The sequence below is a fragment of the Palaemon carinicauda genome, chromosome 34, assembly GCF_036898095.1.
Source record: "Palaemon carinicauda isolate YSFRI2023 chromosome 34, ASM3689809v2, whole genome shotgun sequence".
In the NCBI taxonomy this organism is placed as follows: domain Eukaryota; kingdom Metazoa; phylum Arthropoda; class Malacostraca; order Decapoda; family Palaemonidae; genus Palaemon; species Palaemon carinicauda.
In genome coordinates, this window is record NC_090758.1 from 14,952,026 (window position 1) to 14,979,412 (window position 27,387).

Sequence of the window (27,387 nt, forward strand, 5' to 3'; positions counted from 1 at the left end):
GACAAGCTGTAAAATTCATCCTACTCATGATGACGTCACAAAGACGTATTTTGTGAATAAAAAAAATAAGGATTTTGAATGAAAAATCTATCACTAATTAAATTTGCAATTAAAAATTTTTATAAGGGAATGTTTCTATATATTTCGAAAGAAAATATACCTTTAATTCCCTTAAAAATAATAAAATCTTCAGAGTTTGTAATTTTTATGAAATTTCGGACAGGTTTCAACTCATAAGAACTCTCTCTTGGCGGGATATTCCAGTCCTCTGATTGGCTAAGTTTTCCTCAACTGTGATTGGTCGTTACCATCGCTTACTACAGCTTAACAAACGCACACACGCACATTTATCATCGTATCCAGAACAAAGACAAGTATTCCTTCAAATATTATGTATTTATTTACTTTAAACCCTTCAAAAAAATCTTTTATACATTTATCAGTTATTAATATTCTTTTTTTATTTTATTTACACGAAATTAGTAATTTATAACTATACCAATTATTCTGCAATAAATATAGTTTTTTTTCACTCCTATTCGGTTAAATTCATTCATAAAAATGATAGTATGACGTCACATACAAACACCAATCACATTAGAGGACGAATCAACCAATGAGAAGCCAGATATTTCCCGCTAAGGAAATGCATAAGGCGAGAGGGTTCCTCTGACTTATGGGCTGCTGTTGGCGAACGAGTCAAATTCACGCGTCATATTGTTCAAACGCTCTAGCTAAAGAGAGGAGGAGGAGGGACTTATTAATTTTTGATTATATATATATATATATATATATATATATATCTTACATATTTAAATTTTTATCAATTTTATATCATTATTATTATTATTACTAGCCAAGCTTCAACCCTAGTTGGAAAAGCAAGATGCTAAAAGCCCAAGGGCTTCAATAGGGAAAAATAGCTCAATGAGGAAAGGAAATAAGGAAATAAATAAATGATGAGAACAAATTAATCATTCTATTATTATTTCTATCATAGTCATTATCATTATTCATTTTGAAAATTTTGTGAAATAGGCTTCAGAATTTGAGTTCATCTATATCAATTTTTAAACAAAAATTACTTTAAGTTAGAAGTTTAAATAGCAATATTTAGGTTTTGTATAGACCTGAATTTCCTTTTTATGGGTTTGTTTTATCATAAACATAATTAAAACAATGTCTTAAATACAGAATACAGAACAAATGGCCTTATCTGCTGAAATGATACACATTCAGGATCCACTTTTCCCATGGCTGAAAGCAATTTATAATACAAAACTGATGGTTGAATAAGCCTGATTGCAAAATTTCCAGTCAATACCACCAGCTGCTCGCGAACCCGGTCATCGCGAGAGAATTATCAGGTCGTGGGCGATATCAAATTCTTTAACCATATATCGGTCACATGTCAGTCGTGATGGGGAGGTCATTTAGAGAAGACCTTTGTGTTCAGAAAATGAGCTCCTCAGTTTTCAGCATTTCACATATAGGCCTATGTGTTGGAACTCGTATGGTATTCTTCATGATGTTGAAGAGACTGAACTTGCATAGACAAAGAAGATAGCTGTCTAATGTACAAATTCAAATATGCGCATAGAATTGAATAAGATAAACCCACAATTTATGAAAAAGGAAAATTTATTGCTAAAAATAAATTGTTTACACATAGTTAGAATTATGACTCTGGTGTATGAATTCAAATATGTGCATAGAGTTGAATAAGATAAACCCACAATTTATGAAAAAGGGAAATTTATTGCCAAGAATAAATTGTTTTTAATGCATAGACTTAGAATTATGATATTATAATGCATAGCGAGGATGTTACCTTTCGCATATGCTTGCGAAATATAGCGTTGCGATGTTTCATACTTAAACATTTACGAGTGGTGTTCGATGCACTGCTAATGAGCCTTTTGTGTGGATATATGAAGCTACTAATGTGGAAGTTTGACTCTACAAAGGTTTCATCCACGCTTCAGCAATTAAAAGATGAATGTGACTGGTTGCAGAACTTGTGAACTGGATGGGAGAGGGTTTGTGGGAGCCTATAGGTCTACCTTCTGAGTCACCAACAGCTATTTCCTGGTCCTCCCTGGTCCTTGCTTGGGTGGAGAGGAGCTCTAGTGCTGATCATATATATATATATATATATATATATAGTCAGTCTCTAAAGCATTGTCACTGTTAGGTTTCATATTTTGAAAATATAATTTATAAAAACAATTGTTTGTTCGTCTTAGATTATATTAAAAACATATTTTGAAATGCTGTAGATTGTAAAATTCTTATATATTGAAAATTCTGACTTGAAACAATTAATTTCATCACTTATTCCTTTCAACTGTTAGGGAAACAGCAGAAATTTGTTTGTGTCATGATATATATATATATATATATATATATGTATGTATATATACACCTTTTCATAACTGAATAATGTCCATTGCCATAATGTGTGTGATCCCTTCAAAACATTGTACTTTTATCAAACAAATGACTCAAAATTATATAAAGTTTTAACTTCCCAGTAATATAAATGGATGGTACACCCTGGGACTGTGTTATTCCCAGTGATAGCCAATTCGTTCACCGGTACAGGGACAGTAATATGGTGCCGGTTCTACAGCGGGCCAGCTCCAACCTTGACCGAGTCAGCTAAAATCCATAAATAAAAAGAATCGCTTTTTGAATATGGCCGTGAATGCGCTCAAATACAAGAACGATTATGTACGAACCGTAAAATTTATATATAAAAAACTCTTAAGTCTAAACTCTGATAATAATTTCCCTGGAAGTAGACTGTTCGACTCTTAATTTTGATGCATAACGTTCTCCATGGCCTACAGTAAACGTCTCCTTTCATCTCGCCGCCACCCTCCCTCTCTCTCTCTCTCTCTCTCTCTCTCTCTCTCTCTCGCCTGTATTCCCCCAATAACCCAATTTCCCACTGTAGGGAAAATTGATGGGAAACAATGGATGTTCTTTTGTGTCATGACTCTGGATGCTAAAGGTAGCGGTACCCCAGGGAGGGCCCTGGGTAACAGGAGAGGACAATGACTTCTACTAAAAGTGGGTACGGTTCATGATGGCGTTTTTATCTCCCCTCCCTTACCCCTCCCTCTTCCCCCCCCCTCTCTCTCTCTCTCTCTCTCTCTCTCTCTCTCTCTCTCTCTCTCTCTCTCTCTCTCTCTCTCTCTCTCTCTGTACTTATTTCTGCTTTACTAGATTGGTTGCCATGGTTCCATGATTTCATCTCGCGTGTTTTTGGATGTTCTACTCATCTTTATTACAATTCAGGATTAATAATTAATTTTATAACCTTAATTAACGTTTATCTCAAACAATTAATTATTTTAAATGTCCATCAAAGACGAACCCAAGCGTTGAATTGTAATCCCGTAAAATAAATGCTACTGTTGTTATGGTTTCATCTCCTATATTTGTAAACAACTTAAGTTTATAGTTTACATTATAGATATTTGTTTAAACTATTTATATATCAAATTACTTCAATATAAGTAGTTGAGAGTAATCAAACGTTTTATATAGCCATTATAGACATCTCCCGAACGTTGAATGATCTTCCAATAGACCCAAGTATGTAAACAATTTAAAGATCTTGTTTATATTATAAGTATTTGTTTAAACTAATAAATATAAAATTACTTTAATATAATTAATTTAAAGTAATTAAAACGTTTTATATAGACATTATAGACATCTCCCGAACGTTGAATGATCTCCCATATTTAGTAAACAAGTTACGTTTGTTATATAGATCATAAGTACTGTTTAGAATTATTATATATTAAAATACATTAATATAGGTAGTTTAAATATATCAAAATGTTTTTTATAGACATTATAGAAAGTCAAAATCTTGAATTGTGATCCCGTTCAAAAAATGTGTCAGCCACAACAACAGCGTCGGTCGGTCCCCATCCATCGGCTTTGTTGTTCAAAATGGCGATCTCTGGAAGCAGAAGTATACATTACAGTGCTTTACAATAAAGGATAGCGGCCCCTACACGCCACTTAACCCCCATGAGGTACGTCCTGAACCCTTCGTCCACTCCTTACCCTGACGTCGAAGGACGTCAGTGCCACGTAGGATGAGAAATGACGTCGAAATCTGATGTGAAATGTCTCCCTTTTCTCTCGTCTGGATGGGAGAGGATGGGGCCCTTTTGGTTCGCTCAGTCGTCAGCCATCTTTCCATTTAACCTCTCGCGGGGCCTTCTCCGCCCTTCCTACCTCTCCTCTAAGGTGCAATTCCTATTTTCATCGTTTCGAAGGGCGTGGGACTCCTGAAGGAAGCGAGAGGTCCTCTTTGAGACGGGTGTTTTCGTGGTAGCAAAAGGGGCGCTGAGGTGTCAGACGTTTTGTCAGTGATCTCGGGGTCGATTTACTGTCCAGATGTCCTGGAATCTCCTGGAATATGTCTTTCCTTTAACATATAATTCATTCCAGGTTGGAATGCTTTAAATTAATTGTCTGGCTCGGTAGGAACAAAGGTATAATCTCGGGAATGGGAAAGATAGGACCCTACGTCCTAGGTTAGGTTAGGTGGGTTTAGTTAAGGTAACCTGCATAACTTGTTACTTGTGTATGTATGATAGCAGTCCCCTGTATGTCTAATAACGGCTGACATAGAATACGGCATTCTAAGGGGGTCGCATGGGGGCATTAGCCCCCCTCGTTAGGTAGGTAGGTAAGGTCACGGCTTGTAGGTTAGGTTAGGGGGTTAAGTTTAGGTAAGTTAGTGTCCATCATTTAAGGAAGGACGAGGAACTGGCAGCTGATATACAAAGGCTCCTCCGTATCTTTAAAACTACTCGTTTCTGATGGATGATTAAAATACACCGGGGGCCAGTGAATTTATTCTAATGTCCATCTGTAAATGTACCGTTACCGACTACCACACCTCTCCAGGTTTTTGCGAGTAGGTATAGGGGCCTTTGTTTATTGATGGATTTTTGCATATAGAAAACTGGATTCTTTCTTGCCATTTTCTAGGGAGTCGTGGCTGTCATACTACGAAAATACCCTAACTAGTTAAACGTCTTAATTGGTAATATGATCTAGAATATGAAAGTTGTGTTGGTGCCATTAATATACGTACTGTATGCCGCTTGCTAGGAAAGTCGCGGGCTTTTTATTTGTAAAAGGTTAGCCAGGGCACCAGCCACATGTTGAGATACTATCGCTAAAGAGATATGGGGTCCTTTGACTGGCCAAACAGTATTACATTGGATCCTTCTCTCTGGTTACGGTTCACTTTCCTTGTGACTACACATACACCGAATAGTCTGGCCTATTCTTTACATATTCTCCTCTGTCCTCATTCACCTGACAACACTGAGATTACCAAACGATTCTTCTTCACACAAGGGGTTAACTACGGCAATATAATTGTTCAATGACTACTTTCCTCTTGGTAAGGGTAGAAAAGACTCTTTAGCTATGGTAAGCAGCTCTTCTAGGAGAAGGACACTCCAAAATCAAACCATTGTTCTCTAGTCTTGGGTAGTGCCATAGCCTGTGTACCATGGTCTTCCACTGTCTTGGGTTAGAGTTCTCTTGCTTAAGGGTACAGTCGGGCATACTATTATAACTAATTTATCTTCTGGTTTTGTTAAAGATTTTAGGGTTTATATAGAAAATATTTATTTTAATGTTACCATTTTTAAAATATTCTATTTTTCCTTGTTTCCTTTCCTCACTGGGCTATTTTCCCTGATGGCCCCCCTGGGCTTATAGAATCCAGCTTTTCCAACTAGGGTTGTAGTATATCAAGTAATAATAATACAGTAATATACAGTTCATTTCAAGTGGTTCAGCCTTGTTTCATTATTTTCATTTAATATCTACAATACACTTCCATAAATAAAAGTTGCTTCATTGAACTCTTCATTCATGAACGATATAATTATTTCCTTATTATGAAGATATCGTCGACCCTTCACTTATTTTTTTTTTCTTAAGGGCATTTGAATAATAATCATTTCCCTTCATTCATACTGAAATATTTCTTTTTCAAGGAGCTCTCATTCTCTTTTTCAAGGAGCTCTCATTCTCTTTTTCAAGGAGCTCTCATTCTCCCCCGAGATAATATTTCAGAAAGTCTTATAACTTTTATTTGAGCATTTTTGATACCCTACTGAATGATGATGTTATATTAAGTATTTTTTTTATTGTGTGCAAGATCTTATTTATTGAGCTTTGTGTATAGAGATCTCTTGCTTGAGGGTACACTCGGGCACACTATTCTATCTTGTTTCTCTTCCTCTTGTTATTTTCAAGTTCTTATAGTTTATAAATGAAAGATTTATTTCAATGTTAATATTGTTCTCAAACTTCTTTTCTAGTTTTTCCTTATTTCCTTTCCTCACTGGGCTATTTTTCCATATTGGAGTTCTTGGGCTTATAGCATCCTGGTTTTCCAACTAGGGTTGTAGCTTAGCAAATAATAATAATCAAGGATAATGAAAACTATTGAAAAAAACTGATGTTGAAGTAATTGGACAACCATAGATAAATGAAAAAAATTTCCCTTCACTTCCTTTTGTCCACCTTGCTGTCAATTCTCATGTTTTTCAGTTTTGTGTGCTCTCCCCACTCTTAGTTATCATTATTATTATTATTATTATTATTATTATTATTATCATTCATTCCTCAACCACTCTTAGTTATTATTGTTATTATTATTATTCATTCCTCAGCCACTCTTAGTTATTATTGTTATTATTATTCATTCCTCAGTCACTCTTAGTTATTATTATTATTTATTCCTCAGCCACTCTTAGTTATTATTGTTATTATTATTCATTCCTCAGCCACTCTTAGTTATTATTATTAATATTTATTCCCCAGCCACTCTTAGTTATTGTTATTATTATTATTATTCATTCCTCAGCCACTCTTAGTTATTATTGTTATTATTATTATTATTCATTCCTCAGCCACTCATAGTTATTATTGTTATTATTATTTATTCCTCAGCCACTCTTAGTTATTATTGTTATTATTATTCATTCCTCAGCCACTCTTACTTATTGTTATTATTATTATTATTATTATTATTATTATTATTATTTATTCCTCAGCCACTCTTAGTTATTATTGTTATTATTATTTATTCCTCAGCCACTCTTAGTTATTGTTATTATTATTATTCATTCCTCAGCCACTCTTTGTTATTGTTGTTATTATTATTATTCATTCCTCAGCCACTCTTAGTTATTGTTATTATTATTATTATTTATTCCTCAGCCACTCTTAGTTATTATTGTTATTATTATTCATTCCTCAGCCACTCTTAGTTATTATTGTTATTATTATTCATTTCTCAGCCACTCTTAGTTATTGTTATTATTATTATTCATTCCTCAGCCACTCTTAGTTATTATTGTTATTATTATTTATTCCTCAGCCATTCTTAGTTATTGTTATTATTCATTCCTCAGCCACTCTTAGTTATTATTGTTATTATTATTCATTCTTCGGCCACTCTTAGTTATTATTGTTATTATTATTTATTCCTCAGCCACTCTTAGTTATTGTTATTATTATTATTCATTCCACAGCCACTCTTAGTTATTATTGTTATTATTATTCATTCCTCAGCCACTCTTAGTTATTATTGTTATTATTATTTATTCCTAAGCCACTCTTAGTTATTGTTATCATTATTATTCATTCCTCAGCCACTCTTAGTTATTGTTATTATTATTATTATTATTATTATTCATTCCTCAGCCACTCTTAGTTATTATTGTTATTATTATTTTTTCCTCAGCCACTCTTGGTTATTGTTATTATTATTATTATTCATTCCTCAGCCACTCTTAGTTATTATTGTTATTATTATTCATTCCTCAGCCACTCTTAGTTATTATTGTTATTATTATTATTAATCATTCCTCAGCCACTCTTAGTTATTATTGTTATTATTTATTCCTCAGCCACTCTTAGTTATTGTTATTATTATTATTCATTTCTCAGCCACTCTTAGTTATTGTTATTATTATTCATTCTTCAGCCACTCTTGGTTATTGTTATTATTATTTATTCCTCAGCCACTCTTAGTTATTGTTATTATTATTATTCATTCCTCTGCCACTCTTAGTTATTATTGTTATTATTATTTATTCCTCAGCCACTCTTAGTTATTGTTATTATTAGTTATTCCTCAGCCACTCTTAGTTATTGTTATTATTATTTATTCCTCAGCCACTCTTAGTTACTGTTATTATTATTCATTCCTCAGCCACTCTTTGTTATTGTTATTATTATTATTCATTCCTCAGCCACTCTTAGTTATTATTGTTATTATTATTATTATTATTATTATTATTCATTCCTCAGCCACTCTTAGTTATTATTGTTATTATTATTTTTTCCTCAGCCACTCTTGGTTATTGTTATTATTATTATTATTCATTCCTCAGCCACTCTTAGTTATTATTGTTATTATTATTCATTCCTCAGCCACTCTTAGTTATTATTGTTATTATTATTATTAATCATTCCTCAGCCACTCTTAGTTATTATTGTTATTATTTATTTTTTCCTCAGCCACTCTTAGTTATTGTTATTATTATTATTCATTTCTCAGCCACTCTTAGTTATTATTGTTATTATTATTCATTCTTCAGCCACTCTTGGTTATTGTTATTATTATTTATTCCTCAGCCACTCTTAGTTATTGTTATTATTATTATTCATTCCTCTGCCACTCTTAGTTATTATTGTTATTATTATTTATTCCTCAGCCACTCTTAGTTATTGTTATTATTAGTTATTCCTCAGCCACTCTTAGTTATTGTTATTATTATTTATTCCTCAGCCACTCTTAGTTACTGTTATTATTATTCATTCCTCAGCCACTCTTTGTTATTGTTATTATTATTATTTATTCCTCAGCCACTCTTAGTTATTATTGTTATTATTCATTCCTCAGCCACTCTTTAGTTATTATTGTTATTATTATTTATTCCTCAGCCACTATTAGTTATTGTTATTATTATTATTCATTCCTCAGCCACTCTTAGTTATTATTGTTATTATTATTATTTATTCCTCAGCCACTCTTAGTTATTGTTATTGTTATTATTATTCATTCCTCAGCCACTCCTAGTTATTGTTATTATTTTTATTATTCATGCCTCAGCCACTCTTAGTTATTGTTATTATTATTATTTATTCCTCAGCCACTCTTAGTTATTATTGTTAGTATTATTCATTCCTCAGCCACTCTTAGTTATTGTTATTATTATTATTCATTCATCAGCCACTCTTAGTTATTGTTATTATTATTTATTCCTCAGCCACTCTTAGTTATTATTGTTAGTATTATTCATTCCTCAGCCACTCTTAGTTATTGTTATTATTATTATTATTCATTCCTCAGTCACTCTTAGTTATTATTATTATTATTATTTATTCCTCAGCCACTCTTAGTTATTATTGTTATTATTCATTCCTCAGCCACTCTTAGTTATTATTATTAATATTCCCCAGCCACTCTTAGTTATTGTTATTATTATTATTATTCATTCCTCAGCCACTCTTAGTTATTATTGTTATTATTATTATTCATTCCTCAGCCACTCTTAGTTATTATTGTTATCATTATTTATTCCTCAGCCATTCTTAGTTATTGTTATTATTATTATTCATTCCTTCAGCCACTCTTAGTTATTATTGTTATTATTATTCATTCTTCAGCCACTCTTAGTTATTATTGTTATTATTATTCATTCTTCAGCCACTCTTAGTTGTTATTGTTATTATTATTCATTCTTCAGCCACTCTTAGTTATTGTTATTATTATTATTCATTCCACAGCCACTCTTAGTTATTATTGTTATTATTCATTCCTCAGCCACTCTTAGTTATTATTGTTATTATTATTATTATTCATTCCTCAGCCACTTAGTTATTATCGTTATTATTATTCATTCCTCAGCCACTCTTATTATTATTATTATTATTTATGCCTCAGCCACTCTTAGTTATTGTTATTATTATTATTATTCATTCCTCTGCCACTCTTAGTTATTATTGTTATTATTATTATTATTCATTCCTCAGCCACTCTTATTTATTATTGTTATTATTTATTCCTCAGCCAATCTTAGTTATTGTTATTATTATTATTCATTCCTCAGCCACTCTTAGTTATTATTGTTATTATTATTCATTCTTCAGCCACTCTTGGTTATTGTTATTATTATTTATTCCTCAGCCACTCTTAGTTATTGTTATTATTATTCATTCCTCAGCCACTCTTAGTTATTATTGTTATTATTATTCATTCTTCAGCCACTCTTAGTTATTATTGTTATTATTATTCATTCCTCAGCCACTCTTAGTTATTATTATTCATTCCTCAGCCACTCTTAGTTATTATTATCCATTCCTCAACCACTCTTAGTTATTATTATTATTATTATTTTAATTATTATTATTATTCATTCCTCAGCCACTCTTAGTTATTATTATTATTATTCATTCCTCAGCCACTCTTAGTTATTATTGTTATTATTATTCATTCCTCAGCCACTCTTAGTTATTATTATTCATTCCTCAGCCACTCTTAGTTATTATCCATTCCTCAACCACTCTTTGTTATTATTATTATTATTATTATTATTATTATTCATTCCTCAGCCACTCTTAGTTATTATTATTATTCATTCCTCAGCCACTCTTAGTTATTGTTATTATTATTATTCATTCCTCAGCCACTCTTAGTTATTGTTATTATTATTCATTCCTCAGCCACTCTTAGTTATTGTTATTATTATTCATTCCTCAGCCACTCTTAGTTATTGTTATTATTATTTATTCCTCAGCCACTCTTAGTTATTGTTATTATTATTATTCATTCCTCAGCCACTCTTAGTTATTATTGTTATTATTATTCATTCCTCAGCCACTCTTAGTTATTGTTATTATTATTTATTCCTCAGCCACTCTTAGTTATTGTTATTATTATTTATTCCTCAGCCACTCTTAGTTATTGTTATTATTATTTATTCCTCAGCCACTCTTAGTTATTATTGTTGTTATTATTATTATTCATTCCTCAGCCACTCTTAGTTATTATTGTTATTATTATTATTATTCATTCCTCAGCCACTCTTAGTTATTATTGTTATTATTATTATTTATTCCTCAGCCACTCTTAGTTATTATTGTTATTATTATTCATTTCTCAGCCACTCTTAGTTATTATTATTATTATTATTCAGCCCTCAGCCACTCTTAGTTATTATTGTTATTATTATTATTATTAAAAGCTAAGCTACATCCCTAGTTGGAAAAGCAAGATGCTATATGCCTAAGGGCTCCAACAGGGAAAAATAACCCCGTAAAGTAAGGAAATAAGGAAATAGATAAGCTACAAGAGAAGTAATGAATAATGAATATAAAATATTTTAAGAACTGTAACATTACATTAGATCTTTTATCTATAAACTAAAAAAACTTCAAAACAAATGAGAGGAAGAGAAATAATTTATATGAGTTAAAACTTGATTCACGCACCTCTCATCAATTTTCTTTGCTTCATATGATTTTTTTTGTGCTTTATGGAATTCACACTTTTTGTTTGAAATGATTCAAGTTTTTTTGGTTCATATGATTCAAACTTTTTTTTTTGTGCTTCGAAAGATTCAAAATTTTTTTTGTGCTTCGAAAGATTCAAATTTTTTATTTGTGCTTCGAAAGATTCAAATTTTTTTTTGTGCTTCGAAAGATTCAAATTTTTTTGCACTTCGAAAGATTCAAACTTTTATTGTGCTTCGAAAGATTCAAACTTTTTTGTGTTTCGAAAGATTCAAACTTTTTTGGGCTTCGAAAGATTCAAACTTATTTTGTGCTTCGAAAGATTCAACCTTATTGTGCTTCGAAAGATTCAAACTTTTATTGTGCTTCGACAGATTCAAACTTTTTTTGTGCTTCGAAAGATTCAAACTTTTTTTTTGTGTTTTGAAAGGTTCAAACTTTTTTGTGCTTTGAAAGATTCAAACTTTTTTGTGCTTCGAAAGATTCAACCTTTTTTGTGTTTCGAAAGATTCAAACTTTTTTTTTGCTTTGAAAGATTCAAACTTTTTTGTGCTTCGAAAGATTCAAAATTTTGTGCTTCGAAAGATTCATATTTTTTTTGTGCTTCGAAAGATTCAAACTTTTTTGTGCTTCGAAAGATTCATATTTTTTTGTGCTTCGAAAGATTCAAACTTTTTTGTGCTTCGAAAGATTCAAACTTTTTGTGCTTCGAAAGATTCATATTTTTTTTGTGCTTCGAAAGATTCAAACTTTTTGTGCTTAGAAAGATTCAAACTTTTTTGGGCTTCGAAAGATTCAAACTTTTTTGTGCATCATATGATTCAAAATTTTTTTTGTGTGCTTCGAAAGATTCAAACTTTTTTTTGTGCTTCGAAAGATTCACATTTTTTTGTGCTTCAGAAGATTCAAACTTGTTTGGTGCTTCGAAAGATTCAAACTTTTTTTGTGCTTCGAAAGATTCAAACTTTTTTTTGTGCTTCGAAAGATTCACATTTTTTGTGCTTCATATGATTCAAACTTTTTTTGTGCTTCGAAAGATTCAAACATTTTTTTTGTGCTTCAAAAGATTCACATTTTTTTTGTGTTACACATGATTCAAATTTTTTTTTTTTAGATTTGATTAGGTATTCATTCTAATTGTTATTGGAGATAATTATTTTTAATGGTATGGCAATGATAAATGCTATTTTTAAGAATTTATTTTTGTAGTACAATTGGGTATGAAATTTTTGCACTGCTATAAATATTTTAAAAATTCCTTTGAATATCAGAATAACGCCTGAATACGGTGCTGTATAGACATGTCTTAAATGAGGTTACAATACAGTACATGAAAATTTCTTGAAACATTTTGCTTTTTTGTAAACGATAGGTAAACTACAGTATATGTATTTTAGTATTTTAGTTTTAAAGCAATTAAACATTTTGAGTGTTGTTGAATAATAGGAATCATATTAAGTAGAATTATCAATTTGAATATACTGTATTGTAATCGCAATTTTACGATTTACTGTAGACTATCATTGTTTGGCAATCTTTATTGCTGCAATTTGATAGTTTTAAGTATTTATTGAATGAATGATATTCATCATACCAAGTCTGTAGTTATGTCAATTTCCCCGAAGCGTTTCCACCTACTAACGACGCTCTTCTCTTTCCTCGTCAGGTGCGGTTCTTTAGCTGCCAGATACGGAACATCATGCACTGACACAGGTGTATAGTTACTGTGATGTCCCTTCTACCTGTACCATGGCAGACGCTCTCCATTCTCACCACTCCCAGCAAGATGGCAACGAGGCGAGGTCCGGTGCTGCCTCCGTCTCCACCTCCGCCAGCATCCTCTCCGCCGGGGAACTCTTGCCCGCGGTCGCGGACGAGACGTCGGCCATGTTCCTCCAGCCTCCCACCATCAGTTTCACCCCGGCCACCCCTTCGCCCCCGTTGCCAACCCCACACGAAGGTCTCGACGATTCGGTGATTCAGGGACTGCTTAGCGGCGGCGTGAATTCCCTGAACTCGCCACCCTTGGGGAAGGCTGCGCTGATCGACCCGCCGGATCCCTTGTCGCTGCCGGGCGTCTCTGAGGGTCTACTAAAAGCAGATTCCGGCGGCAATGCAGAACTCTCCGACGTGTCCGAGAGTTCCCTCGACACGCTGTCGAGCATCGTCAACTCGACCAGCCTGAGCTTCCGCGAGATTTCTGCCGTAGCGGAGTGCTTGGAGCAGCCCAGCGAAGTTCCATCGTCTTCGGCCAGTGTAACGGATTCTCAAAATCAGCAAGAAGCTTCTTCCAAAGATGTAGAAAAGTCCCCCACTGTTCCCGCAACTGATTCTCTCGGAAAAGAGGTCGACGGAACCTCCGAACCCGTCAGGGATTTGATGAGTGTAAATGAAGAAGTCGAGAAAGCTCTAGAACCCTCTTTAGAAACTATCCCTCCAAAAGAGCTTGATGCAAGTGATTGGAAGCATTCGTTTGGGAGTGGCGGCGAAGGCACAAACTGCTCAAACGGCGACGTTCAAGATCCCAAGACGAACGATGAGGGACACAGCCTGTTGCCAACTGAAGAGCCTGCAATTGGGACCGAAGGATTGGAGCTGGGAGCCAAGGAACCGCCATCTCCGCTCTCAGAATTCAGTGCGGAATTTGCGGCCGAATCTCAACAGGAAAATTGCTTGGGAAGTGGTAGTTCGAACAGTGAAATTGCGTTGCCGTTGGAAATGCAAAATTCATCCGAAGATTCTTATAGTTTATTAAATTCTACCATAACTGACTCTTCCAAAGGTGCTCTTACTAATCCCCCTTCGGAGTGTAAGGACGTTAGTGGGACGGACGATGTGGGGAAATCAAATTACCTGTGTGACGGAGATGCTGCTAATTTATCGTCGATAACAGGAAACGAGAGCTTGCTTTCTCAGATACAAGACTCGTCGGGAAGACCAGAGGCGATGGAGGTTGACGAAGAAAATGTTGTCCAAAAGTTTGACGAGCTGGAAAAGGCTCTCGAAGTAATGGCCGACATGCCGGATAGTTCTGAAGTGCCGAGTTCCAAGGAAAACTCGCTCCCCGACTTTGCTGATTTGAAAGATGGCGTCAACAAGACCGGAGGTGATGACGGCAAGGAAGTGGGTATAGTCAAGAAAGTCAGCTCTTTGTTGTTGAATGATGCGGAAGAACCTCTTCAGCCTGTGACCATCGGGGGAAGTCTGCAGCCCCTGGAGGAGGTCCAGGAGGCTTCGATACTAAACGATCCGTCCTTTACGGCCGACCTGAGCCTGATCGAGAGCAGCGCCGACGAAGCCGACAGCATTGGCGGCCTGGTCATCAACAGCGTGATCGGCGCGGCAGACGGCGTGGCCGACTTTCCCCCGGACGATGAGATGGAAACCGAGAGGCAGTTGATGGACATCAGCTCGTCGGCGCCGCGAGTGAACCACGGGGTGTGCGAGGTTGACGCGAGCGAAGACATCGAGCCCAGTGCCAAGAGGAGAAAACTGGAGAACGGAGAGAAAGAGGACGACGTACTGGTCGACGCCAGGAGTGTGACGTTCAAAGTTTTGCCGGTGAAAAACGGCCACGGATTGTGGGACTCGATAAAGTTGAAGGAGATTCTGCTCTCCAAAGGGACGCTACACTTGCGCATACACGCCTCCTCAAACGACCTGGAGACTTTCGAGCCGGAAAAGTGCGAGATCGAGGTGGATTTCACCTGCATAATGGTGTCGGCGCTGGAAGAGGAGTGCGACTCGGCCCTTGGGAATTCCACGCAAGATCCCGAAGTGTTCGATCCCCTGGCCATCGGCGCGACTATCGGCGCCGTCGAGAGCAACTCTCCGCCGCACTACCCTCGACCTTTCGGAGCCCAGACCAGGGGTCGGTCTACTGCCCTCCAGCCGGCCATGCCTAGACCCCCTTACAGGCAATTGCAGTCACCGCCTCATGTAAGTGTACAGTATTCATTTTATTAGTTCTGTTTATAATTTATCATTATCACAGTCAAATAATGTTGGCTGTATGTGTTGCAACAAAAGTTCAGACTTGCAGTGAATGTTTTTATGTTGAACAGTGTGACATAAGTTTTTTTATAGCTTATACATGAAAGATCTATTTAATAATGTTGTTGTTTAAAAATATTTCATTTTAATTATTCATTACATTTCATGTAGTTTATTTTTTTTTTAGTTACTCTCCTCACTGGACTATTTTTCTTGTTGGAGCCCTTGGGCTTACAGCATCTTTCTTTTCCAATTAGGGTTGTAGCTTGGATAGTAGTAGTAGTAGAAGTAATAATAATTTGTTTGGAATAAATAAAAGATGAATGTTGTTTGAGAGAACAGATTAACTATACAGTAATGAATATATACAGTACTGTAGTACAGTATACAGTAGATTTAAGATTCTAGAAAATTGATTACCCATTTCACTAATGTGGAGAATACTGTATACATTAACAACTATACTTGCAACACACTATTTTGTTCGTCCCCTATTATTAACAATGGAAAAAGGTTGCCAGATTCCTAGCTGTATAGAACAAGTTTGAAATTACTTAAGGGGCTGTTCCTATATGTATACAATAAGCTTGAAATTACTCAAGGGGCTGTTCCTATCTGTATACAATAAGCTCGAAATTACTCAAGGGGCTGTTCCTATCTGTATACAATAAGCTTGAAGTTACTTAGGGGACTGCCCCTATCTGTATACAATAAGCTTGAAGTTACTTAGGTGATTGCCCCTATCTGTATACAATAAGCTTGAAATTACTTAAGGGGCTGTTCCTATATGTATACAATAAGCTTGAAATTACTCAAGGGGCTGTTCCTATATGTATACAATAAGCTTGAAATTACTCAAGGGGCTGTTCCTATCTGTATACAATAAGCTTGAAGTTACTTAGGGGACTGCCCCTATCTGTATACAATAAGCTTGAAGTTACTTAGGTGACTGCCCCTATCTGTATACAATAAGCTTGAAATTACTTAAGGGGCTGTTCCTATATGTATACAATAAGCTTGAAATTACTCAAGGGGCTGTTCCTATCTGTATACAATAAGCTTGAAATTACTCAAGGGGCTGTTCCTATCTGTATACAATAAGCTTGAAATTACTCAAGGGGCTGTTCCTATCTGTATACAATAAGCTTGAAGTTACTTAGGGGACTGCCCCTATCTGTATACAATAAGCTTGAAGTTACTTAGGTGACTGCCCCTATCTGTATACAATAAGCTTGAAATTACTTAAGGGGCTGTTCCTATATGTATACAATAAGCTTGAAATTACTCAAGGGGCTGTTCCTATCTGTATACAATAAGCTTGAAGTTACTTAGGGGACTGCCCCTATCTGTATACAATAAGCTTGAAGTTACTTAGGTGACTGCCCCTATCTGTATACAATAAGCTTGAAATTACTTAAGGGGCTGTTCCTATATGTATACAATAAGCTTGAAATTACTCAAGGGGCTGTTCCTATCTGTATACAATAAGCTTGAAATTACTCAAGGGGCTGTTCCTATCTGTATACAATAAGCTTGAAGTTACTTAGGGGACTGCCCCTATCTGTATACAATAAGCTTGAAGTTACTTAGGTGACTGCCCCTATCTGTATACAATAAGCTTGAAGTTACTCAAGGGGCTGTTCCTATCTGTATACAATAAGCTTGAAGTTACTTAGGGGACTGCCCCTATCTGTATACAATAAGCTTGAAGTTACTCAAGGGGCTGTTCCTATCTGTATACAATAAGCTTGAAGTTACTCAAGGGGCTGTTCCTATCTGTATACAATAAGCTTGAAGTTACTTAGGGGACTGCCCCTATCTGTATACTATAAGCTTGAAATTACTCAAGGGGCTGTTCCTATCTGTATACAATAAGCTTGAAGTTACGTAAGGGGCTGTTCCTATCTGTATACAATAAGCATGAAGTTACTTAAGGGACTGCCCCTATCTGTATACAATAAGCTTGAAATTACTCAAGGGGCTGTTCCTATCTGTATACAATAAGCTTCAACTTACTTAAGGGACTACTCATGATTTGGTATTTCTACTTTAATACTCTCAAGGTACAATTATAATGCCATTAGCAACTTTATGCGAGCAATGAGAACTCTAGATTTGTTCGTCTGTCGTGTGACGTCACAAGTAGGTTGCTGTCTCATTATTACCTCTGCCAAAGAAGTTGGAAGGAGGTAGTTTTACCCCCTGTTTGTTTGTTTGTTTGTTTGTGAACAGCTTCCTGGCCACAATTTTAATCGTAGAGTATTATTGCTGTTATAACTTGCTAAGCTACAACCCTAGTTGGAAAAGAGGAAAGGAAACAAGGAAAAATAAAATATTTCAAGAACAGTCTTGAAACTTGCAGGGATCAACTATTGTGTAAAAAGCTGGAAGTGATTAAATTTTTGAAGGGCAAGGTCAAATGTCAAGGTCACTGTCAAGCAAAACGTCCAATTCATGTAATCAGCCCTAAGTTTGGACATTGTTGTCACAGATTTCAAACTTGGTTCACATTTGAGTTTATGAAAATCCACGCTAATGTTAAGGTCGAAGGTTGAGAAATAAGTTGCCGCGGCAGAGGTCTGCGCTCTACTGATTGCCCCTCTAGTCTATGTTAGTGTCGCTTGATTTTGTGGGTAGATTCTCAAATATTGTACATTGTGTAATCTCAAATAGATAGATATATACTGTGCCCTATGTCCTAAAACTCACGTCGTGCATGACGTCACGCTGGTAGCATTTTTCTGAATGAAATTCTTTCCAGCGATGATTTTTCCAGTTTTATAAAAAAAAGAAATTACACAAGAAAGGCAGGTACAGTATGCTCTCTCTTGAGAATTTTTAAGAAGATTCTATTTTTCAGAATTTTGGTAAATATTTGAATCTAAAAATGTGATTTGAGTTATATAATAGTACTTGAAAGTTTTCAATACCATGACAGACAAGGCTTGAAATTTTTTATAATTATTTCATAATTGGCATTATCATCATGCTGCATTCTTTAACATATGTTGATTCTATAGATGACTAGTATTTTTATAATCATACTTTCCGTAGATTATTGCTATCACTGTTGTTGGCATCCCCCCTCCCCCTTATTTTTTAAAATTGGTTTTGCAATTTTAAAAGCAATTTCATTTCCCTTACTGCCTGGGTTTCATGACAATGACAGATCATTGCAGAGTGGTTTTAACTATTTCAGTGGTGCCAGACCTGGTCTATACATCTCTACTTCTCTTGTCATTTCTTCTCGTCTTCTAGCCATTGCTTGAATTTCTTATTTGCTCCCATACAAATATAAGCCACCGTCCTTTAATGGAAGTTTGAATCGCCAGAGCTGGGACACGGTTCTTGAAATTTATAACGAGGTTGAGGTTAAGCTCCGTGGAGTAGCTCATATGCTTTCTTGGTCCTTCAATTTTCTTGGCTGCTTTAATTTTTGTGTGTCTTTGCTCTGATGGAAACTCCACTAGCAGACATGCTTGTCTGACCTGATAAACTTGGCTGCAATAGGGACTGTTTGCAGTGACCCCCCCTCCCGTGACAAGTCGTTGTCTCCCCTGCAGTGGGTAGTTTTCAGATTCCTTCAGGGTTTAGTCCTCTGGAGGAATTCCAAAGGGAGGAAACCCGATTTTTGCTCGGGGCCAACTTCTGGTAAGGGAGGAATATAGTATCACCTTTCCCCTTTGTCGTCTCTTCAAAGTTTGTCCACTTTTGTACTGACCGGCGTCGACGTGTATTGGGATTTAGACCCGAGGATGTTGTGGCCTTGGTATTTATGATGGTCTGTCTTTTTTGAAGCTGCTGGCTGATGCTAGGATCTCCAGAACCATTGTTACTTTATCATCCGCTTCAGGTGAGGAATTACCTGACGTGACGACCGTCGACAGGTCCTCGGTAGCTGTTGGAGAATACCCCGACAATATCATCTCCTCGGATATTGTCGTTGCAGTCCTAGAAATCCTTGACTCTGAAGCACCGTTTGAGACCGAGGTGGGAAAGCCACCTGCAAAGTTCGATCAATCAAAGTCTCCTAAGACTTGCCTTTCTTCACGAGGGACAGGTGCTCACAGGCATGCTACCACTGCTTGGTCTCACATGGGAATGAGCGTTCGCACTGTCAGTTGGGATGAAGGGTGTCGCCTTTGTTCACTACTTTCTTTTTGCAGTTCCAGAGAGATGTCAATACTCAAGGAAAATGACCCAGCAGAAGGCGTGAGGGTGCTGGCAGACTGTCTCGCTGCCATCGCTGAGACGCTCACCACGTGCCCAGATCAGTCTTCTATCATTCAGGGATAGGACACTAAGTCTTATTCTAAAGGTTCACACAATAGGACGCCATGCTATTGCAATCCTCGCTAATCATTTCATATAGAGATTCCTCCATGCACAAACTTCTTCCTACTCGGTGAGACCCGTCCTCTTTTGCTGTAATGGAAAGCTCCTAGACAGGGTCAAATTTTGTCAAGGTCTTGTCACTCACTCATATCAATTCCCGGATCTGTGGTCCAAGGAATGCACTACGCTTCTCCTCTACCGATCGACCTGTTATGGACCTCAGTGAAGATAATTAAGAACGAGGGCACGAGTTTCTGGGTACTTCGAGTCTGATACCGTGGAATCTGCTAACATGGCTAGCCTTCCAGCGGCATTGTGGATCGATCACTGGTAAGTAGTGGTAGTGCATTTTGCTTTATAGCAGGACTTGGCAAACCCTTAGTTGGGGATGAGGAAGAAGTGCACTGCCTTGATCTCGTCAGTCACTAAGACCGTTGCCTTCTTGTGCATCAGTCTGCCAACCATTGGCCGAATTGGATCCTCAAGAGGAAAGATACCGTAGACTCCTGCCCTGCTAGACAGGTGGGATAAGAAGATGCACTCATTTTACAAAATAGACCGGGTGTTGGAGATTGTAGCCCTATTCTGCCAAAGGACGCTGATATAACAGTGGAGGAAGTCGAGCCAGAAATCTCTCGAAAGTAGCTGCCTCTGAGCCCCGTCACTCAGCTGAAGTTCGCTACAAAGAACAGTCCTGCCATGTGCAGGGCCAGATCTGCCCTTCCAGTCCCTTTTAGTCCCTTGGACATCACACTGCTCATTCAGCCCCATCATGGCCAGTCTTGGAAAAGGAGAGTAGAGAGAGGAACGGATGTTTAGATTGGCAGTCCCCTCCTGCAGCTGCTGTTAGTGGAGCGAGGCCTTTCAAGCTGTTGGGTTGGCCAATGTGGCAGCACCACGGAACTGAGAACTGGCTGGTAGAAGTCCTCCCGGATGGATACCGCCTGCTGTACACCGACCATTGTCTTCCCCTTACTCGGACATTGATGACCTTCAGGAATTACCATCTGGAATATTCAAAAGCCCTTGCTTTAGAATCAGTGAAGATGGTAAAGAAGGATGCACTAGAAGTTGTACTGGATGTTTGTCCAGGTTTATATAATTGCAGACTGGAGATCAGTCGTCCACCTCTCCCCTCTGAGTTTGTTCAATAAACTCCCTTTAAGAGAGAGACAGTGAGTACAGCACAAGCTGCCATCAGGAAGAAGACTTCATGTTTTCTATAGATGTGAAAGATGCATACTTTCACAACCCCATCCATTGGGTTTACAGAAAGCACATCTGCCCTGTCCTTGGGGGGGGAGTGTTGTACCAGTCTAGAGTTCTGTGCTTTAGACTGGCTTCCAGTCCCCAGTTTTTACGGCGAGTGTTCACGTTCGTCTCATCTGCTGAAATACCTTGATGACTGTCCAGTTCTGTCCTTCAGGATTGAGGTAAACTGCTTTCATTTTGCCACACTCTGGGGATCAATGTCTATCCCAAACAGAGAATGAAGTACCTGGGTATGCGGACAGATACGGCAGCAGCTTGAGTCGTCAGACAACAGCAGTCTTTTATGATCATGAATTTCCAGCCTAACATTGGCAATGCTTTCTAGCACATCTCGTAATGAGAGAAGCCTTCCAACGTTCAGTCCAGTGGTGTCTGAAGCATCAGTAGTCAGCGACCAGTGATCTCTCTTACCGTCTGGTCCTTGTGGAAACATAAGTAAAGAACGATTTAGCCCATTGGTTGAATGACAAGAACCTCGTGAGGGGAGGTTCACTCTACTCCTCAAGGCCGGAAATGCTACTGTTCACAGACGCATCCTTTCCTCAACTGAATGTTGAAATAATATTCTCGATCCTTCTGACTCTGTTGTATGAGAACTACCATCCAAATTTATCAAACAGGATCATTTTGTTACCAAGGCCTGCACACATCTTGCAATACTTTCTCAGAACTACAAAGTCAATACATTGACCATCTGTAACTTCTAATGCTGAAACGGATTACAGTACGGCCCCATTTTGATGAAGATTCGTCGCAACTAACTCTTAATATCTTTTAACCCCATTTTCATTGCTTTCCTCACAGGGCTATTTTTTCCCCGTTGGAGCCCTTGGGTTTATAGCATCCTGCTTTTCCAACTAGGGTTGTAGCTGGGCTTATAATGATGATAATAATAAGCTATTGTGAGTTGTGCTTTCCTTTTTGTCAGTGTCATAAATTTCAGTCTTCTTTGTAATTGTTCATTGAGAAAATTCAGATATTTCGTGCATTTTAAAAGAAGCAAATTACTCGAGTGACCGAGACTATCCAGTACTGTAAGGTGTCTTTTACTACATTGGTACGGTTGCAGTTTTCAATGTTGGTTTAACCCTTTTACCCCCAAAGGACGTACTGGTACGTCCTTGCAAAAAAATGCTATAAAATTTTTTTTTCATATTTTTGATATTTTTTTGAAAAAATTCAGGCATTTTCCAAGAGAATGAGACCAACTTTACCTCTCTATGACAAAAATTAAGGCTGATAGAGCAATTTAAAAAAAAATATACTGCAAAATGTGCTGGGAAAAAAATAACCCCTTGGGGGTTAAGGGTTGGAAATTTCCAAATAGTCTTGGGGTAAAAGGGTTAATTGGAGTTTATATATACTCATCTCTTACATACGTACATGCACACATATATGTGTGAACAGTATGTATGTTTATAAACTGGGTTTTCAATGATATATAATGCAGGTTTTCTTATTTTCTTTGTACGATATGCATTGTTATGTACATTTTAATTGTAACTCTGGTTACGGTTCACTTTCCCTTTGCCTACACATACACTGAATAGTCTGGCATATTCTTTACAGACCATTGTTTTCTAGTGTTGGGTAGTGCCATAGCCTCTGTACTATGGTCTTCCACTATCTTGGGTTAGAGTTCTCTTGCTTGAGGGTAAACTCGGGCACACTATTCTATCTGATTTCTCTTTCTCATGTTTTGTTAAAGTTTTTGTAGTTTACATAGGAGATATTTATTTTAATATTCTTAAATGATTTATTTTTTCCTTGTTTCCTTTCCTTACTGGGCTATTTTCCCTGTTGGAGCCCCTGGGCTTATAGCATTCTGCTTTTCCAACTAGGGTTGTAACTTAGCAATTAATAATAATAATAATATACTACCTCCCTTCTCCGCCATTTTACTACCCCCATTTTGCTCCCTCTCAATTCTTCAGTATCCCTCCGGCCGCACCAATTGCGTGTAGATTAAGTCTCGCCCCCTTTAAATGTCCTCTATTATATTTAGTCCTAAAGTCGACTTCATATATATTATATTTAGTCCTAAAGTCGACTTCATATATATTATATTTAGTCCTAAAGTCGACTTCATATATATTATATTTAGTCCTAAAGTCGACTTCATATATATTATATTTAGTCCTAAAGTCGACTTCATATATATTATATTTAGTCCTAAAGTCGACTTCATATATATTATATTTAGTCCTAAAGTCGACTTCATATATATTATATTTAGTCCTAAAGTCGACTTCATATATATGCCTTTGTTCGTTTCAATCTGATTGTGAAGGTATTATCACTTTAGTGTCATTAGACTGACCACACTTTGCCCTACATGACTTGGCCCAGCTTTTGATTATATCTCCTTTTATCGTTATTAAAAATTCCAACAAGTTTTCTTCATCTTTTAAAACAAATGTTCTTTAAGTGTGTATATCAACTTCATTATCTCCTTTGAGTCAGGATTATCTGAGTTAGCTCCACTATAGTCAATTTTTTTTTAGTGAGGCAGATTTGCATCGACTCGCAGGGGGTGCCCTTTTAGCTCGGAAAAGTTTCCTGCTGGCTGATGGGTTGGACAAGATAATTCTAACTAATCAGATAGCAGGAAACTTTTCCGAGCTAAAAGGGCGCCCCTGCGAGTCGGTGCAAATCTACCTCATTAAAAAAAATTGACTATAGTTGTTTCTTCCTTTGTGTTGTACAGGTTTTTTGCTTTTTTTTTGTCTTGTTTTCCACGTTTTCGAAGCCTCTTTCTGGTAGTATCCTGGTTGTAACCTGTTTCGGTAACTATGAAACAAAAAAGCAACGTCATAATTTCACTCCATACTCTCACTTCGATAGCTCTGGGTTTACTGATCCTCTTAGCGCACTGCTGTTGTTGATGAATGTTGTAGTGGAGAGAGAGATGCTAGAAAACTCAAGATAGTGACACAATATATAGTACAAAAAAGGCAAAACGAGAAAAGCACTTGGTGCAGACCCCCGTCACGGCAGCTTATTTCGGTCGACCTTTTGCTCAATCTTGACCTTGCCCTTCGACCTAGGACTCAAAATTGAATCACTTCCATGTCTCAATATAACAATTGCTGAAAGTTTCACTATATGAGTAAAATTGTGCCCAGGAAGTTGTTCACAGACAGACAAACGGGCAAAAACATAACCTCCTCCTAACTTTGTTGGCGGAGGTAACTAAGCCCTTTTTCTACACACATGGATGGCATATACAAATAGATTGTTTGCTACCATTTAGTGACTACTATTCCGTCTACTTTCAACTAACCACATGTTCTTGAAATCTAATTATAATCCATTTGATATTAATGTCTTTTCTTTTTACTTAAATATGCATATTTCATTTTTTATTGCTAAACTTTGTTTTCCTTCTTTTCAGGCTTATAACAAAAACGAAGTCTTGGGACTGGCGCAGGGAATAGAGTTCGAAGAGACTCCGGGCACGACCGAATGGTCAGGTAGGTAACAGTGTGACCATTCTGTTTTCCTTTTTGGTTTTCTGTGTTACTGTCTGCATGATCATTTAAACCAAGTAGATGTTCATTTTTAGTTTCTGCATTATTTTAACGCTTGCATTTCCACGTACCGTTGGCAGAGCAACGATAGTGGAGGGCTAGTCCGCTAGCACGTAACGGCTTGCTTTGGGAAGCACGGGGCAAGAGAGGAGCTTGGGGAAGTGGGTTGTCTTTTGGCGGGTATTTTTGAATCCGGGTGTTGTCTGCTTGGTGTAGTTCTCTTGAAATTAATCTGCTTGGTGTGGCCCTCTTACAATTAATCATCACACTTGTAATTTTACAGTGCATTCCTGCTGTGTCCTCCTCATGGATGTCTATGGGGATATTTTTTGTAGAATCTGTGAAATAGATTTGGGTATGGCCCCTCAGTCAAGAGTAGCATTGCTCGAGTTGAAAGCTCGTGCCCTTTCTCTCTCTCCCTCTCTCTCTCTTTTTTTTTTGTTCGGTGATCAAATAGAGTCTGGGTCAAACTAGAAGACTTTCTCAGCTAAATTTTGATGGCAAACTTCATTTATAGAGCGGCCAAATACAAATGCAGACTAAACACTTGATAATTTTACTTCCTCACAGTCTAACCTTCAGTTGCATAAGTTTATTCAGACGGTTTTTAACTAACACCACTAATGCCGTCTCTTTGTTCATTGGGCCTGACCAAATGATTTGTTTCTAAATTTATCAAGGAAGAGTTAGAGAAATCAAACAGTTGCAAACGTAGGAAAATACCAGAAGGGGAGAATTGAAATTTAAAAAAAATGACGAGTAGTGAATTAAAAAGGTAGAAAGCAGTGCTGTTGAATGAGCAAGAGGATAATTTGTCATTTTAACCCTTTTACCCCCAAAGGATGTACTGGTACATTTCACAAAACTCATCCCTTTACCCCCATGGACGTACTGGTACGTCCTTGCCAAAAAATGCTATAGAAATTTGTTTTTTTCATATTTTTTATAATTTCTTGAGAAAATTCAGGCATTTTTCAAGAGAATGAGACCAACCTGACCTCTCTATGTCAAAAATTAAGGCTGTTAGAGCAATTTTTAAAAAATATACTGCAAAATGTGCTGGGGAAAAAATAACCTCTTGGGGGTTAAGGGTTGGAAATTTCCAAAGAGCCTGGGGGTAAAAGGGTTAATAGATCTGCAATACAGGGTATTTCCAAACAGGAATGTCTTGAGTCTGGAAAATGCATCATTGCAAAACCCCTCTGTTCAATAGGGGTCTGTACTTATCCCCGCCACAGTACGTACAGTGTGTTCTTCCTAGACTACCTTTCGGTGATGTGCACTTATGAATTCGCACATTTTTGTTCTACTGTATAGGTTTGTTGTTGCTGTGTTGGCATAATTGTTCTTATACATATTATTATTATTATTATTATTACTTGCTAAGCTACAACCCTTGTTGGAAAAGCAGAATGCTATAAGCCCAGGGGCTCCAACAGGGAAAATAGCCCAGTGAGGAAAGGAAACAAGGAAAATAAGATATTTTAAGAATAGCAAATTAAAATAAGTATCTCATGTATAAGATATTAAAACTAACAAAACAAGAGGAAGAGATAAAAGATAGAATAGTGTGCTCGAGTGTACTCTCTAGTAAGAGAATAGGCTAGACTATGCGGTGTATATGTAGGCAAAAGGAAAATGAGCCGTAACCAGAGAGAGGGATCCAGTGTAGTACTGTCTGGCCAGTCAAAAGACCCAATAACTCTCTAGCGGTAGTGTCTCAGCGGGTGGCTGGTGCCAATGAATTGAGCCCTTTTTGTGATTCCTGAACTATATATCATGAAGACTATTGACTTCAGTTGAAGAAGATCTTGACAATCTGATGGAATACGAACGTTCCTCTTCCCCTTCTGTCTAGACACGGGTGCACCTCCGTCAGTGCACTGGTGTTACTTAAGGGTCTTACTTTTTACTTTTCAATTAATTTTTACTTTTCAATATACTTTACTTCTATTCCCATTGTACCAACCGTGTGTCACACAATTGTACATAATTCCTTTTGTATATATTATGCTTGTGATCTGCGCTCTTCCCTCGCACTAAAAAGAACCTGAATGATCATGTCTCCGGTTTTGCTCTGTAACATTGTCTGTCTCTCGAACAGGTTATGTCCTGTTGCCTTGAAGTTTTGTATATAAAGGAGATTGTTCCTTAATAAAGTACTCAGTTGATTGCATCCTGCCTTTGAGTTCACAACCCTCTCACACCATCACCACCTCTTCATCAATAATTTCTACGTCAGTCAAGTGCCCGGGTTTTCCCCCCAGTGACACTTTGGCGCTGAATGGTCTGCCAGGCCCCATCTCCCAGCCATGTGGCTAAAGAAAATCTTCAGTTATCATCATCCATTACCTTGTTTCCCCAGGTTTAAGCTTGGGTAGAGAAAGGAATGCCTGGGAGCCGATCATACTGCATGTTCGGTCTCTAGGACGTCGTGCGACAGCGCAAGGACTGCCAGTCCCTCAGCTCTGCTGCTCACGAGCTGCCTTTGAACTGGGGATTTAATTTTTTTTGATAAATCACAAGTTTATCGTATTAGCTATTAATTTTGATTTTGTTTTGTTGATTTTTGGTTTAATTATATGTGGTAAATTTTGTTAATTCATCAACTGGTTTTTTTTATTGCCTCGTCTTCTATACGCTATTATGTCCAATTTTGAGTGCCGTGGGTAGTGAG

General features: G+C 36.8%; 1 protein-coding gene across 1 annotated transcript in view; it reads left to right on the top strand.

The window, feature by feature from the left end:
- Window positions 1-3,918: 3,918 nt before the first annotated feature.
- LOC137626725 (uncharacterized) overlaps window positions 3,919-27,387 on the top strand; it is a 70,783-nt gene continuing 47,314 nt past the window's right edge. Inside the window, 3 exon segments of the mRNA XM_068357735.1 lie at window positions 3,919-4,055; window positions 13,247-15,519; window positions 24,575-24,653. Of these exon segments, the coding sequence (XP_068213836.1) occupies window positions 13,330-15,519; window positions 24,575-24,653 (2,269 nt within the window). The 5' untranslated portion in view covers window positions 3,919-4,055; window positions 13,247-13,329.